Raw genomic sequence first — 16,656 nt, 5'->3', positions numbered from 1 at the left:
ACCCTAAGGAAGGTAGGAATTTAGCAAAATGTCAGAAAGGGACGATTTATAACAGGTCTTTATGCTGACCACACCAACAACAAGCAGAGGGGAGACAGGGCTGATTTAGTGACTCCCTCACATTGAAGGAGGACATCATGAAAAACAACTGTAGCAGCTATCCAACTATGACTTGGAGCCAGGGTGGCGTTCTTTTTGCTAATTTATAAGCAACAACATTCATTATTTCATTTTGAAAAATATTTGCCTTTAACATCTGGTAGACATGCACCAGGGCTGCCTCTCATCCTCCCACTACTACCCCCAAAACAGATCAGCCGTGACTTTCAGCACAGACCATGCCATAGTATATCTACAGAAATCAAATCACCCAGAGAGAAAAACAGAAAGAGTTGAGTGAGTTTAGGTTGGAGGTAAAAACAGTTAAGGTAAATATTTATGAGCTAACTAGAATACTGGCAGGTCAAATTATTGTTTTTTTTTAAACAGCTCTCCTGAGATAAAATTCACATACCATAAAATTCACCCATTTAAAGTACAATTCAATGGGTTTTAGTACATTCACATTTATCAATAGTATTTAGTATAGTCACATTCACTTGTAGGACCATAGCCACATTTAATCTTAGAACACATCAGTCCTCCCCAAAGAAACCCTGTACTTATTAGCAGCCAGCTGCCATTTCTCCCTTCTGCCTTTCAGCCAAAGCAACCACTAATGTACTTTCTAGCTCTGTGTCTATTCTGGATAAATGTGTCTATTCTGGATATTTCATATAAACTGAATTACAGAATATGTGGTCTTTTGCATCTGTCTTCTTTCTCTTAGGGAAACATTTTCGAAGTTCACCTGTGTTGTAGCATGTATCAGCACTTCATTTGTTTCTACCTGACTGAGATTCCAATGAATGTATATACCATATTTTTTGCCATTTAATCATGTTTTATTTTTCAATTACAGTTGACATACAATATTATATTAGTTTTAGGTGTATACCCCAGTGATTAGACATTGTATAACTTATTAAGTGACCATCTTCATAAATTTCATATCCACCTGACACTATACAGAGTATTCAGAATATTATTGACTGTAGTCCCTTTGCTGTACTTTGCATCCCCATGACTATTCTGTAACTACCAATTTGCACTTCTTAATCTCTTCACCTTTTTCACTCAATCCCCCAACCCCCCTCCCATCTGGCAACCATCAAAATGCCTCTGTGCAAATCCATGTCTGTGGTCTGTTTCTCCTCTGCTCGTTCGTTTGACTTTTAGATTCCATTGTTGATAGATATGTATTTATTGCCATTTTATTGTTCATACTTTTCAAGTTTTTTTTCCTTCTTCTTAAAAAAGACCCTTTAATATTTCTTATAATACTGGTTTGGTGGTGATGACCTCCTTTAGCTTTTTCTTGTCTGTGAAACTCTTCATCTATTCTTCCATTTTAAATGATAGCTTTGCTGGGTAGAGTAATTTTGGTTGTAGGTCCTTGCTTTTTATCACTTTGCATATTTCTTGCCACTCTCTTCAGGAATGCAAAGTTTCTGTTGAGAAATCAGCTGACAGTCTTATGGGAGCTCCCCTGTAGGTAACTAACTGCTTTTCTCTTGCTGCTTTTAAGATTTTTTTTTTGTCTTTGACCTTTTGCATTTTAATTATGATGTGTCAGAGCCTCTTTGGGTTCATCTTGTTTGGGATTCTTTGTGCTTCCTGGTTAGGTAAGTTTTCTGCCATTATTTTTTCAAATAGGTTTTCAATATCTTGCTCTCTTCTCCCTCTAGCACCCCCATGATGTGAATATTGGTACATCTGAAATTGTCCCAGAGGCTCCTTACACTCTTTTCTTTTAATTCTTTTTTCTTTTTGCTGTTTTGATTGGGTGTTTTTTACTTCCTAATACTCCAAATTGCTGGATTAATTCTCATCTTCATCTACTCTACTATTGACTCCCTAGAAATTATTCTTCATTTCAGTAAGTGTATCCTTTATTTTTAACTGGTCAGTTTTTATGGTTTCTGTGTCTTTTTTTATGCTGTTGAAGTTCTCATTAAGTTCCTTGACCAACCTTATAACCATTGTTTTGAACTCTTATATCTTGTGGTTTGCTTGCCTCCATTTCATTTAGTTCTTTTCTGCACATTTCTCCTGTTCTTTCATTTGGGAACTGTTTCTTTGTCTCCACATTTTGGCTGCTTTCCTAAATTTGTTTGTATGTATTAGGTAGAGCTGCTATGTCTCTGGACTTGGTAGAGTGGCCTTGTGTAGTAGGAGTCCTCTATGGCCCAGCAGTATAGCCTCCCCAGTCACCCAAGCTGGGTGTATCAGGTACACCTCTGTGTGGACTATGTGACTATCCTGTTGTAGTCGAGCCTTGATTGTTATTGGTATCACTGGGAGGGACCGACCTCCCAGGCCAGTTGGCTATGAGGACCAGCTGCAACTACAACAGAAGAGCTGTTGTGCAAGAGCCATCCCTATAGAACAGGACTTGCATCAGTGGGGCATTGGTGCTCATCGAGTCTGCCCCTTAAGTGTGTCACTCATGGAGGTGGTAGGGTTACAATCCAGCATGGTCTGAAGCTGTCTACCCAGTGCACTGGTTCTGGGGCCTCCTGGGAGGTGCAAGGTCAGCCACCATCTATGCCCTACCTATGGTCATTTGGCATGAGCTACAGAGCAATCCGCAGATGGCTGCTACTTGTGCTGGGCTTGCAGGTGCCCAAGAGAGGCCAAGCTGTGAACCAAAGCCAGCTGCTGCTAGAGCTGGGCCTAGGGCCACTTAGCAAAAGGTACAGGGCATGCCAAGATCAGATGTTGCTTATCTGAAATTTTTCAGCCTTTGAGAGATTTTAGGAAAGTCCACAGCAAGAGTCAAGACAGGGAGTTTGTATGGAAAAGCTGGAAATGGCTTCGGTGAGCCCACAAATTGGTTGGTGCAAGGTCTCAGGTAATCACCAAGATGGGGCAGTGTGTCCGGTTGATGGAGACTCAGATTCTGCAACCCCCACCCCTGCTGGCTCTTTGGAAGTTGGAAGGATATCTCAGAAAAGAAACAATGGCCTCTGCCAGCACTTTTGTCTGGAAGAAAGCTGCCCCTAGAGTTTTCACCCAGATGCAAGATAATTCAGTCCCTCTTGATATGTCCCTGGTGCTTTTTGAGCTGCTACCCCAGCACTGGAGCTCAGAGGAAGCAAGTACAAGTAAGTTTGTGCATTAACCCTTTGAGAGGAACTGCCTGAGACTCCAGAAGCCTCTGTCTCACTCAGCCACAATCCCTGCTGGTTTTTACAGTCAGAAATTATGGGAATTCTCTTCCTGGCACTGGAACCCAGGCTGGGGGCATGGTGTGGGGCTGGGATGCTTGTTCCTCTGGAGGACTACCACAGTCCAGATATCCTCCCAAATTTTATCCAGTACATGTGGGTGTGGGACCAGCACATTCTGAGGCTCCACCCCTCCTACCAGTCTTGATGTGGCTGCTTCTTTAAATCCATAATTGTAGGACTTCCATTTAGCTAGGTTTCAGGTGATTCTGACTGACAGTTGTTTTGTAATTTAGTTGTGATTCCAATGTGGTTGTAGGAGGATTTGAGTACCACATTTACCTATGCCGCCACCTTGACCAGAAGTCCATATACCACGTTTTATTTACCCACTCATCAGTTGATGGACATTCGGGTTGTTTCCACTTTTTGACTACAATCAATAATGCAGCTATGAACATTTGTGGACAAGTTTTTATATGGACATATGGTTTTATTTCTCTGGAGTACATATGTACTTTGGAGTGGAATTGCTGGCTCATATGGTTCAAATGATTTTTAAAAACTGTTTGCGTGAATGCAATGATGTATCTCTATAGTCATATGGGAAGAAGGTGAAAGAGATTTAACGTTTCTCCATCCTCATCTTATCACCCATGAACAAACTTTATCTTCTCTGTCATGGCCCTCTGCTCTGATGTCCTCTACACTCCTCTCTTCATATCAACCAACACTCAGATCCTCGATGTAAGTGCAGCTCAGAGCCAGAAGAAATTTCCAAAGACCACTTATCCCATCTTGTTTTCAGGACTGAACCGCAGGACTGAACTACAACCACATCATTCTTAAAAGTCCCCAAAGAAGGAAAGGACACAGTTTCCCTCAGTTGCCTAGTCTCAGGAATGGCTTCACGTCATGAACTCAAAATCATACACATATGATACAAATACTAAAGGGAGGAGAATAACGGTCAGGTTTTAAACAAGCTTAGAGACTACCACCACAGGCCCTTCCTTCACTTCCTCACTGAACACACTGGCCCCTGATGCCACCTGATATTATGTACTGCCAGGGCCTAAAATGAACTCCATTCGATCTCACCTGGGAAAGACCAGTGCAGGAGAGCATGGCTGTCGTTCCCTGAGCTATTTTTCTTTTGCTTCAATAGTTTTATTTGAATCTGTTTTCAGAGTCAACAACTGTACCACACAATTTAACACCCAGAATGTTCTGCTGTTGCTGCTCTGTAATAGCTCAAACTTTCTCTTCTTTCTTGCTTCCTCTGAGAAACATATATAAAATGAGTAATTACTGCTGCTAAAGAATCGCTGGAGTCAGCAACACTTCCTAAGAACTGCATTTCCTCCTCTCCTCCTTCCCCTCCCACCACAGATTCTCTCCCATAAGTTAAGAATTAAAGACATATTACTGGGATAAAGAAATCTGACCTGAAATATGTGTTGCAGCTACAATGGCAAGCAACCAAAAGTATTAACAATAATTTCCAATGTCGCTGGAAAGGTTAGATGAGCTTTCTTTGAAATGAGCCAACTTCGCACACTTTCATAAGATTAAAATCTGCTTGTTTTTCCTTCTGGACACCTCACCTCTCCTATTTCTACTACCCCCCAAAAGGCAGAGTGGTTTTGCACATAAACAAATGGTTCTGGAAATTAACTTTCTTGACGAGAGGAAAGCTCAAAGGTAAATTCTGTCCTGCGCTGGTTTTCCTATACTTCATTGTGCTCAGAATTTTGAGTGATAACATTTCTGACACGCAAAAGCTTAAAAACAGAACGAATGACAACTCTGTGTTATCTCTGACTCACACTCTAGGTAATTTCTGGGCCACTGACCTTGGGCCACTGAATTACCTGTATACCAGGTGTCTGCCACCTGTGAAATGAAGATAATAATAGCACTTCAGGGAATAAATGTGTGAGTGCTTCAAAGAGTGCTGAGGACAGAGTAAATGCTTAGTCACTATGAGCTTGGATCATCATCATCAGCACCAAGACACCACCATCTTCCACAGCTGCCTGGGGAGCATAAGAAGCTACCCCCAGGCCTTCCATGCAAGGGCAGGTATCGCCATCTTCATTCCAGAAGGCTCCCGACTCATCCTGCAGGAGCCAGAGGTTCACAGGACAAAGCAACGCAAGAAGAAACACAGGGCACAGAAGGAGGTAGGAAAGACAATTACGATTACAAAGAAATGGTACCTAATTTTGTTTTTTCATAGCCCTGTTTATGAGATGAAATTCTTAAAAATACTCTTTCCAATACAAGGGGCCAGAAAAGTTAAAAAGCCAAAATGTCTCCTGAGAAAGAAGTGCTAGAGTTGCCCAGTCCAGAGAACAATCTGTTATTTGCAATCTCTCTCTCAAGTGTACACAGTATCCTCCTCCCCACACATGTTCATGTTAGACCCAGAATGGAAGAAAAGTACTCTTTGTTCAGAATAGAGTCCTTAAAAACTTAGAGGGGCAATGGGTAGAAAGCTGGCACCTGTGCCTACCTCTCTCTGTGACTGGCCAGGCCCCTGGTCGGCGGTCCGGAGGTTCAGGACATGCACCTCCTGCGGCAGCCCCGTTGTGCCTCTGCTGGCACAGCCCGACAGGACGGTGAAGCTCTCCATCAAGGCCTGGACTGGATGGGATGCATTGACAGGTGACAGCTCACACTGGGCACCAGGCTCGGGACCTGCAGAGGGAATCACAAACACAAACCCCTCAGAGACCACAACCAACTGCACCGGAACTAAATTTAGTTGTACTGGACAGTCAAGTCACTGGCAGCCTGCCCAAGGGGTCTTTCTAGGTAAGGTGCTGCCAGAACTAAATGGCAAAAGCTAGCCTATTCTTCTAAAACTATAATCTCTTAAATTCCTTTTGGACAATGTTGATGTGTATTTGATTAAGTTCCCTTTTAAATGCACAAGTCATGAATGTATTCCTCTGGATGGAGGAAACCTCCCATTTGACATCTGTGTTTAATTCTTCCTTCCTCTCTTAGAAGAAAACTAGAGATAAATTAAATAGCCTAAAGGTCCAATAATATTATGCATAAATAATATTAAACACTTAAAACTACACCAAAAAGTATAAGATAAAGTCCCTACGTTTCCAGTGCTTCTGCTACTTGTCTTAGACAAAGCAAAACAAATTTAAGAACAATACAAAGTAAGATGCAATGAGTGGAGGCAAACGGTGCCAGAATTGGAAAGCAATGTTTGGTCCACAGGTGAGAAAATTCTCCCAATAGAGGCAGGATGTAAGCAAAGCCTCAAAAAGAACAAACAGAATGCTGGTCAGACTTGGCTGCTGCTTCCTCATTCTCCTCCTTAATCAGACCCTAAATCCTAAATCCATCCATTCTTCTTTCTCTTTACCTCCTGCAGCTCTCCTTGTCTCTGTCCCTAACAACTGCAGATCTTTCTTTAAAAAGCCTCAGGTGTCAAGCTCTCCAAGCCACCTTCTACAGAAGCACTGTCCATTTGACCCAGGAGTGTCCACTGAATGGTGATTCCTAGTGCAAACGCCTATCCCTCCGGTCTCCCAAGCCTGACCTGCCCCTGGAGAACTGCTGGCCTTGTGCATAAAGCCTGAGCTCCCTAACCTGGCACACGGGCCTTTCTTGATCTAACTCCTTCCTATCTCTCCAGCCTCACCCCTCCCCATCCAGTAAGTAATACCAGCTAGCTTAAAGGTCTCCTAACAAACCATGATGTTCCTCAAATCCATGTCTTGATTCAAACGTGTTCCCTGTACCCAGATTTCTCTTCCATTGTAACTCCCACCCCACAATAAACATCCCAGACTAAGAGAAGTATTCTTTCTCCGGACTCTTAAACAGCTCTGCTGATTCATTTTCCACACTGTAACCACCAGTGTATACACCTGTCTTTGCCAGTCCTGTGTGATCTCCTAATGCCTGTGGATTACTCATCTTCATATCCTCAGCACCCATCACGGTGCCTGGCTCAAAAAATGTATTTGTTAAACGAATCACTGAACTTAAGAAAAAAAAGTCCCTTTCTGATCAGTGATTAGGGTACCATTCCAGATACTTGGATTTGACTCTAAGGAACTGACATGGGAAACAGGTGGCGACTGCTACAGTGATATGAGGTACTACAGCCCCACCACATTTCAGCCTCATTGCATACAGGCTGGATTGACAGAGGCATCCAGGAAGGAGGAGGAACCTTCAATACTTCAACCTCACACACCTCTGTGGGCTTGGTGCTATCTCTATTTGATAGTTGGGGAGGCTGGGACTTGCATATACAGTCTACTAAACCTCAACCTTCCAAATGGAACCCAATAAAAAACCTTAGTACACCCCAATTAGTGCTTCCTAACTTCTACATAATAAAAATCCTCTCCAGGATAACAGCTCTGGTCTGAAATGCCAATGTAGTTCAGAACCAGCCAGTCCTCTAACCCCTCTGCCATACCCTAGGCAGATGTCCTGTGTGGTAAGCTAAGTCTATTTCAGAACTCATGGAAATTATCTAGGCTGCTAATAGTTATCTGTTCTGAAATGAGGAATGTACCCCCCCAAATAATCACTGCCACCCTTTGTACTGCAGTACTGTGACCAGCTGTTTTCTAAGGTAGGTAGTGAGGAAAGGTGTCACAGCAGCAAAGGCAGAAGGTATGATGTACAATTCTCTCAGGTTCCCCATGCAGGGAACACAGTATGAGCAGGTGTGCCCCACACTGCTCCCCCTCCTGCCTTCACCAGCCACAGTGGGATGTCCAGTGTATTTCATACCCAAGAGCCCCAAAGACAATCTCCTACTCCTACTAAACTCTGGGGACACACAGCGGCTATCACTACCCACACAGGAAAACCCTTCTGAATTGGTTTCATAGCCTCCTGCCATGAATTTGCCATTATCACAGACTAAGCACAAATAAAAGGTACTTTTCAGTTCTGTTTTTGTATGTATGTGCAAAACTCTGGCTGGGCTATAGTTCTACCCAAAACACATCTGCCAAAAGGCTTGCAATCTCCTTGACTTGTCCTTCTCCTGATAATGCCACCACACCCAGTAGGGTTTTCCTTCAGTCACCACACTGCCCGTCCCCACACCAGGGTGGGAGCACTCACTCACTGGAAACAAGTCAAGAGGATAAGGTCGTCCACAGAGAGGGAAGGAGCCAGAGAGGGAATGTCCCCAGTGCTGAGGGCGAGGACTCCTCACCTAGAGTCTGTGGTCTCTGTCCCACCACAGTTCAGGAGAGGGCAAACCCCACTTTATGGGCGGGAGTGCCAGCCATGGCTTACACCAGTCTGTCCAAGGCCAAAGAATGGATAAAGCAATCCACAGGGCTCACTCTGATCAAGTGACGGGACAGCTACTCTTTAAAGAGACCTACTGGAGTTCTCATCCTCAACCAGATGATGGACATGTACAAAAATCTACAGCTAATATTGTATCATACTTAACAGTGAGAAGCTAGAAGCTTTCTCACTAAGATCAGTTACAAGGCAAGGCTATCTACCCCCTCTCACTACTCCTTTTCAACATTGTACTGGAAGTCCTGCTAATGCTTACAGCTAGGTATGGCCCTGTGACCAAATTCTGACCAATACAATATAGCCAGAGGTGATATATGCAATTTCCAGGGAGTTTCTGATGAAGGGAATGAAATGTGTTTTTCTGCCCTTTCCTTCTTCCTGTTGGCCGGAATACAGACGTGATGGGTAGAGCTGAAGCAGCCATCTTGGGCCGTAAGACAGAGGCACCACCCTGAGTTGGGCAAAGCAATAAAACAGGAGTTGCTTGGGCCCTTGATGAACCTGGACCTGTTAGATAAGCTCTAGACTGCTTCTTTTTATATGAAACACATGTAAACTTTTCTTTTATTCAAGGCAATAATGTCATTTGGAGTTTTTTGACACTTACAGCTTAACCTACCTTAAGATACTGGCTTTATTTTACTTCATCGAAAGTGCCAACCTTCTTTCCGTGGAAGCCTCCACAAGGCTTCCTCCAGCAACACTTTCCCCACCATCCCGTACCTTCCCCTGCCATGGCGAAGCGAACTCCTACTCATTCTTCAGATCTCTCAAGGAAGCTTCTCTTATCTCTTTTACTAAATTAGGTATGTATTTTTGATACTCTCATAGTACTCTCTATTTCTCATGTGGCTATACTTGTATAATTATTTGTTTAATGTCTGCATACACTCAAAACTGCCAACACCTCAAGAGAATGGCATCCAATTACTCTGCTCATGGCTTTATTCCTTACCTCAGCATGATGTCTGGCACACCACATGCACTCAAATGGTCACGAGGGCAGGGTGGTAGGAGAAGAAAGGGGGAAGAGCCACGAGGTGACCCACGCTCAAAGGATTTCGTGCCAATAGGAGACTTTATCCTAGAGTTCTTTCTTTCACTCTACCTACTAGCCGAAGCTTCAATCTTGTACCAAAGGGGAAAAAAATCAATCAAGAGATAAAGCAGGTGGCATTTCGGGTTGCTAAGAATCAAGCTCCAACTGGGGCTTCCCCACCCTCAAATGTCACAGAAGACAGAACCCAAACCTGTTTTGTCCTCTCATCCCCAACACTTCTGTCAAGGCTCTTTTCTCCAGGTGGCACAACAATCCTGTCTCTCCCCTCAACACTATGCCTCCAGCTGCGTCCTGCTACCTCCTGGGTCAGCCCTAAGTCCTACTGCCCCTCCCCTCAGGGCCTCAGCCCACCTCCGTGAACCAGTCTCCCACCCTTCCCCATTCACCTCAGTGGTTTCTCCCACAGTCTCCCCACACAATGCCAGACCCGTCTTCAGGTAGAAAAACTGCCACCTGAGAACGAGGTGACCCACCCACCCCCACCCTCTACCACACATGCCTGAGGTAGCAAGGTGGCCACGATTCTCACTTGATCACCACGGGGCCCAAGTGCAGCGTCTCACGGCCACAAACATGCTCCGAAACCCTGTCTGACTCATCTGCTTACTTTGTGGTGACCTAAGAGCTGTGGAGCTGCTAGTTCAGGCTCTCACTGACAGCCTCAGAAGGCTGGGAGTTACTCTTGTGGCCACTGCTGGGAACCCACAGCCCTTCCTTCCCTGAGCAATCTCTTCCCCACAGTCAACAGCAAGTGAGCAACATGCTCTGCTGATGAGGCTCATCAGCACAGCCAAAGCTCCTCTGCCAGCACAGTAAGGACAAACCAGGCCACTGGTGACACGGGAAGAAACGCTGACTGGAAGCAACAGTATCATAAACACACACTCCTGTTAATCTCGCACCATGCCTTCTAATTGAAAGGCATTTCACAGACACTTTACTCTCTGAAGCCTCACAGAAACTGTAAAATGGGCAGAACTGATATCTTTCCCATTATAAGTAAATTGTTGCAAGCCACAGAGCTGGGTGCATATTTCAATCGAGTGCTTTCCGACAGTAACGCACCTCCAGAGACATTCCTCACTGTTGCCTCCCACGCTGGATATTCCCATTTCTTCTGGGCACCTAGGACATGCCCTGTCCAGGATTCTTTGGTAGTAATTCCCAGACTAACTTTTTCCTTGCTCTCAAAGTCTGAGCTGAGTTTATCCTTCTCCAGTGCTACTCAAACAATCTGACCTCAAAATCTTGAGTGTTGATTTTTGGACCTGTTCTTCTGTCTCCTAACCTGAAGTCAGACTCTATTTCCAGCTTAGTACACCCTCCTCAGCCATGAGGACAGACACACGGCCTCTGTTCACCCACAAGTTGCTACTTCTATTGACTAAACAAATGTACTGACCTGAAGACAGCACAGAGTCAAGTAAACCCTGTAGTGAGAGACTCAGCAGGTGGCCCAGACCTAGTGGCCTCTTTCACAAAACTGGGCCCTCCGTTCAGCAGCTGGGCCCCCAGGGGCAACACTGCAAAGCAAATGGTACCTAGGGCTCCACCTCCTGTAACAAGCTAGGGTTTACTTCTTCTTCTTTTTTAATCCTCACCCAAGGATGTGTTTATTGATTTTCAGAAAGCAAGGAAGGGAGAGAGATTGAGAGAGAGAAAGAGAAAGAGAGACATCTGTGTGACAAAACATAGATCAGTTGCCTCCCATTTGTGCCCTCACTGGGGATCAAGCCTGCAACTTAGGTTTGTGCCCTGACTAGGAATCAAACCCACAGCCTTCTGGTGTATGGGACAATGCTCCAACCACTGAACCACCTGGCCAGGTTTGATTCTTAATAAGATTATCATGCACCTTGTCTGGGCCACACAAGTTGTGCACATATTATTTCTAATCCTCATAACACCACACAAAGGCAGTGATAAAGCACCCGTTTTAGAGTGGTGGAAATTGGCTCTCAGAGAGGTCAAGTAACATGCCAAGGGTCACAGGACACCAGTATGTGGCAGGATGGGAGTAGAATCTGGGCTTCTCAGTCTCCAGGTCCAAGCTCTTCCCATGACAAGGCGCTGCCTGCTTCCACTGTGCATCCTCCAGTCCTTCAGCTCAGGACTTGGTCCACACACTTATTGGCCAAACATACACATTAACTCATGTCTGATAAAATACAATAAATCGCTTGGTTCACACACTTGTAATCTTTTTAGTTTACACAAAAGACTTCATAAACGTAATGACAAAACACAAGCTCATTTCTCATTTCACCAAATGTCTTAGTCTGCTTCACTAATGCCTGCCTATCTGCACATGGGAAATGTTGCTAAAATATGGCTATAACATCAACGCCTAAATTCCCAGTTCCACTTAAAGAAAAAAATGCAAGTGGACTCACCCTTTCATTATGTCCTTTTGCTGCAACACAGCACTCCAATCTCAGTTACAGAACCCCCACATCCACACTGGCTGCAGGCCAGCCCTGAGACTTGACATACTACAGACAAAGCATTTGGGAACAGATGCATTTGCTGCACACACTTTAAATTTAATCTGTCCCAAAAGAAATTAATATCACACCTCATGCAACATAATAAAATACTGAGGGGGGGAGGAGTTATTGTTTGGGAGAGGATATAGTAAGTAATTTTCACATTTAATAAATGTGATCCTTAAGCATTCTAAATACCAATGCATACCAGGTTGACGCAGACATCTGGTACCTATTCCACATAATTTCCAGCACACTGATTCCCCATATCACCCAGGGTACTAACGAGGAGCGTGTGTTCAGCTGTAATAAAAGTGGTAAAGATGCAGAGGGAATCGAGGGGTAATATTATAGCCTGGGACCAAGACATTGCAGCGGAGAGATTTTATTCCAACAACACCATTGGCTAATAAGGGTTTCTGTTATTGTCCCACAGGGAATTCTGCAATGCTGTCAGCTGCAAAGAGGGACAAACTCCCACAGACTGTGGAACTGGGCACTGCAGGATCTATCCTGCCCCTGAGCTGAAAATCCCTTTTACCCCCATGGGATGCAGGAATCTGTAACAAAGGGCACCCGAGATGATTTCCCAGCCAATAGCACAGCAGGGCTCTAATTGAGCTTTAGGAGAGGGAATGTGACAAACACCAGGATATGATGCAAAAGCAAAGTTCCAAGAAAAAACACCTGGAAGGCCCTGAGCTCAGGGGGGCCCACAGTGTACACAACATATGCTCATGTTTATACCATCTCAAATTACAACTCATTGGAGCTACAGACTCTTGGGAACAGAGTTGCGGAATGTACCGCCATTAAAATCCAAAGGGGGCCCTTCTACCATAGCCCCCACCTGGGTTTTTCAACAATAAAACTTGGCTTAAGGCTGAAGCTTATCCCTCATAGGGAAAAGACAGAAGAATCCTAAAACCTCTAATATGGATTTCTCAGGGCAGGGAAAAAAAACAGCCAGATTTTCCTACAGCATAAATTGGGCATATATTACCATAGTTTCTTTCATGCTCCAAGTGAGTATCTAAATCCTAACCTTCCTCTTGACAAACCAACCCTCTTCCAAGAAGTCACCTGACAACTTGTTGAGCCAAAAGCCAGTGCATATTTGTATATTGTTGCATTGAAACCATGGTGCAGCCATGATGGAGAATTTCCTGTCCAAGAGTGTTTTTAAATGTTCAAAAGGAAACAATGGGCAGAGCTTCTTTAAGAACCTAAATTCTCCAAGTGCTGGGAAATGCCAAGCTATAAAGGGCGCTCACTCTTCCATCTAAGCGAGACACCTACACAACCAAGAAATATCAGGAGGGATTTAGGCAGCTCTATGAGGAAGTGATAGTGTTTCATTTTGTGTTTTTTATAACCCAAAGAGAAAAGGTAGCCGAGGAGGTATGTTCCAGAAGTCACCACTGGGCAAGGCAAGAGAAGGGCCCTTGTGTGAGAGACCCAGTGAGTGGCCTAGGAGGAACACCGGACCAGAAGATATAAGAGCTGCGTTTTAAATCCAGATCGGCCACCTATTAGTTGCTCTACCTATCTTTAAGCTTCTCATACCAGTAATCTCCCTGTCTCATATTCTATGACAGGCTTGATTTGTACATCAAATGAGATACAGTACATACAAATTCTTTACAAATTTCAAGTGCTGTTAGAGACATAAAGTTCCCTAGGGGGAGGAGAAATAAATGAATGAAAATATTTTCCCCAATTGAAAAAAAGTGTTTTCTTTATGAGCTTTTAGAATGATTAATAAAATACCTAAGATAAGATGTTCTTATACTACTCCCTAGCCATGACTCCCCAAAAATTATTTCTAAGAGTTGCATTGGGAAGATTTAAAATAAAACCATGTACAGTATTAGAGTAAAAATTCCTGTTCTCCGAGCACGTTCTAAAAGCACGACTCCCGAAGGTGAGAACAGCCCATGTTTCTGCCCCTCAGGGGATTCTCGAAATCAGGAGAGATCATCTGACTTTCTTGTTGTTTACTTCCCATCAATAAGACAGTACGCTGTTCCTATGCTTCTGACCAGAGACCTAAAGGAAGCTGAACGTGAAGGGGGCACTGGCTACAATATGCAGTTACTGAGAGATCAGAATTATAGGACGCTATTGCCTGAACGACTCAGCACAGGGTCCGAGAACAAGCCCGAAGATCTGGCAAATGAAAGAGAATGGAATCTGTTTTTTCTCCCACCATGAGAATTTGAGACACACAAAATAATGAAAAGAAAGTACACTTCTTTATTGAATGGAAAATACTTAATCGACCCAGACTTAAAACATGATACACAGTTTAGGCACATAACCAGTAGAAAGTATAATTTAATTCCTACGAAAGCATGGTTCTGTGGAAAAGTGAGACTCACAGGTCTCAAAAGCTGCCCCTCACTCCCGAGGGGTGACATCACCAAACCTGTTCGTCTCTCACACCTCACCTTATACCTATGAGAGTGGCTAAACTAATTTTCTTTCTTTTTTCTTTTTTTGCCTCAAGCAAGCTGGAGTCTGATAAGGAAGAAAAAGATGGAAAAAACAGAGGTATGGATGGGCACAGAAACACAGAGGTGTGACACGCTGCACACAGCATTCTCTGGGACTGATGAGCTCTCCTCGGTCAGGGGTGGGGCACAGGGTCTGGGCAGGTAACAAGACGGTAGTTGGAAGGGGGAAGATGGTCAGAAAGGGCAGAAGAGGTAAACCATAATTCCTGGGAAGATGAATCATAGTCTGTAACCAATGGTCCTGATTATAGATAGGAGACAAGAGATTTAAAAAGGAAAACCTATCAACTTTTGGTTTGGCCAAATGCAAAATATTACTAATTACAACCATCTGTACAAACTGGGCCATGAACTGAAAATATGTTTACTTTAGAATTTTATAATTATATATTTATAATTTTATATATATATAAATCAGAGTACTCAACAATTGGGTTGTTAAAGGATGAAGGAAATGTTTAACACGAATGCTGAATTTACCAAGCATTAATATATACATCAAATCCCATTACAATATAAAACCATATTCCTTCCTCTTCAAGCTGGCTGCTCAGGTGCTTCTTCCATCAAGAGGGGAAAAAAGATGATGGTCGGTAGAGAAATCTCTGACTAACTAGCTTGCTCTTGCTGCTTTCACAGTAAAGCGTAAAAGGCTCAGGAGAATCTAGGGAGCTGGTGTTTCCAGGTTCGCAGCAGTTATGGGCAAATCAAGCAGCACTATCGGCAGGATTTCTCAGTGTATGTGGACCAGGGATTACTGGGTCTCAGGAAGGGAGAAGGATTGTGCCCAGCTAAGCAGCTCTGACCCAGTACCACATTTTTGTCCCTGATTAAATTCAGAGACTCTGTAAACCTGTTAAACATATTGTATTAATAATTTTCCATTATAATCAATATCCGTTCTTATTACAAATCTGTTGTTTCATTAATTTGGGTGTGTGTTTGTGTATCTTCTACTTAACTGGAAATCCCATGAGAGCAAGGACCATGTTTCTTTTGCTTATCCTCTATCTACCCATCCAGAGCTGGCACATTGCCTGGCATGCACTTGTTGAGTGATAGATTCCTCAACCAACCAAAACTCTAATTGTCTATGGACCATGGAACCAGTGGACCTCGGAACCAGTCTCCTAGGTTCATATCTCAGCACTGCCACACCTTAGCTTTGTAACCTAGGGCAGTTACTTAACTGCTGTGTCTCTGATCCTTTACCTATACAATGGGGGTTATTACAGTATCTGCCCCATAAGACTGTTCTTAGGATTAACTCATGTATATTATCATATAACTATAATTATTATTACTATCTCCCCAACTATGGGATGTGTTCTGAAAAAAAAAAATACTTTTTAATCTATCTCAACCTCCTTTTGCATTAGGAGCCAGAATATTAGAGCTTAAAAGAAACTCTGTTCCATGTAGTTCAATTTCCTTCCTTTCACCCAGTGGGTTTATAAGAGACCCCTATAAACTAGCTGTAAAAAGGCCTTCTCTTCCAGTCCTTTCTAGTTTACAGAAAAGTTCTGCCATGGCTTCAGGCCCTGGAGATACACAATGAATGTAGCAAAGTAGGTCTAATTAGGGTCCCCAGGTTTATGAGCTCTACTAGAAAGCTCCTGATCCAACCAAAATGTCATGCTATATATTTCTTTAAGATATACATATTAAAGAAATGTGTGTGTGTATTCACTACTTCCAGAAAGGAAATTGAGGGTCTTATAATAAAAAATAAACAAAAACAGGCCCAGGAAACCCACTTCAGAGGCCAATCATTAAAAAATAGCTATGGCAAAAAAAGAAATCTTAGTGATGGAAACTACTTGATTTCAGTACCCGACCTAGCCCCGAGCTTCCTAGTAGTCGAGGTAAAAAAAAGCATGATGCTGACAAGATCTCATAAAAAGGAAACAAATCAGCTACTTGGATAAGAAAATATTTTCCTAAGTCTGAATTTAACTGGCCCATAATAATATGAGGATCAGTGATTTCAAAAGTCATTTTACAAAAACCATAAA

General features: G+C 43.3%; 1 protein-coding gene across 2 annotated transcripts in view; it reads right to left on the bottom strand.

The window, feature by feature from the left end:
• TGFBR3 (transforming growth factor beta receptor 3) overlaps positions 1–16,656 on the bottom strand; it is a 199,016-nt gene that overhangs the window by 113,577 nt on the left and 68,783 nt on the right. For both annotated transcript variants that reach the window (XM_045847071.1, XM_045847070.1), the window contains exon 3: positions 5,788–5,972. In XM_045847071.1, coding sequence (XP_045703027.1) covers positions 5,788–5,972 — 185 coding nt within the window. The remainder of the gene's footprint in view (positions 1–5,787; positions 5,973–16,656) is intronic.

Source organism: Phyllostomus hastatus, unplaced genomic scaffold, assembly GCF_019186645.2.
Source record: "Phyllostomus hastatus isolate PE091 unplaced genomic scaffold, TTU_PhHast_1.1 phas_contig_524, whole genome shotgun sequence".
In the NCBI taxonomy this organism is placed as follows: Eukaryota; Metazoa; Chordata; class Mammalia; order Chiroptera; family Phyllostomidae; genus Phyllostomus; species Phyllostomus hastatus.
This window is presented reverse-complemented; position numbering and strand designations above follow the sequence as displayed.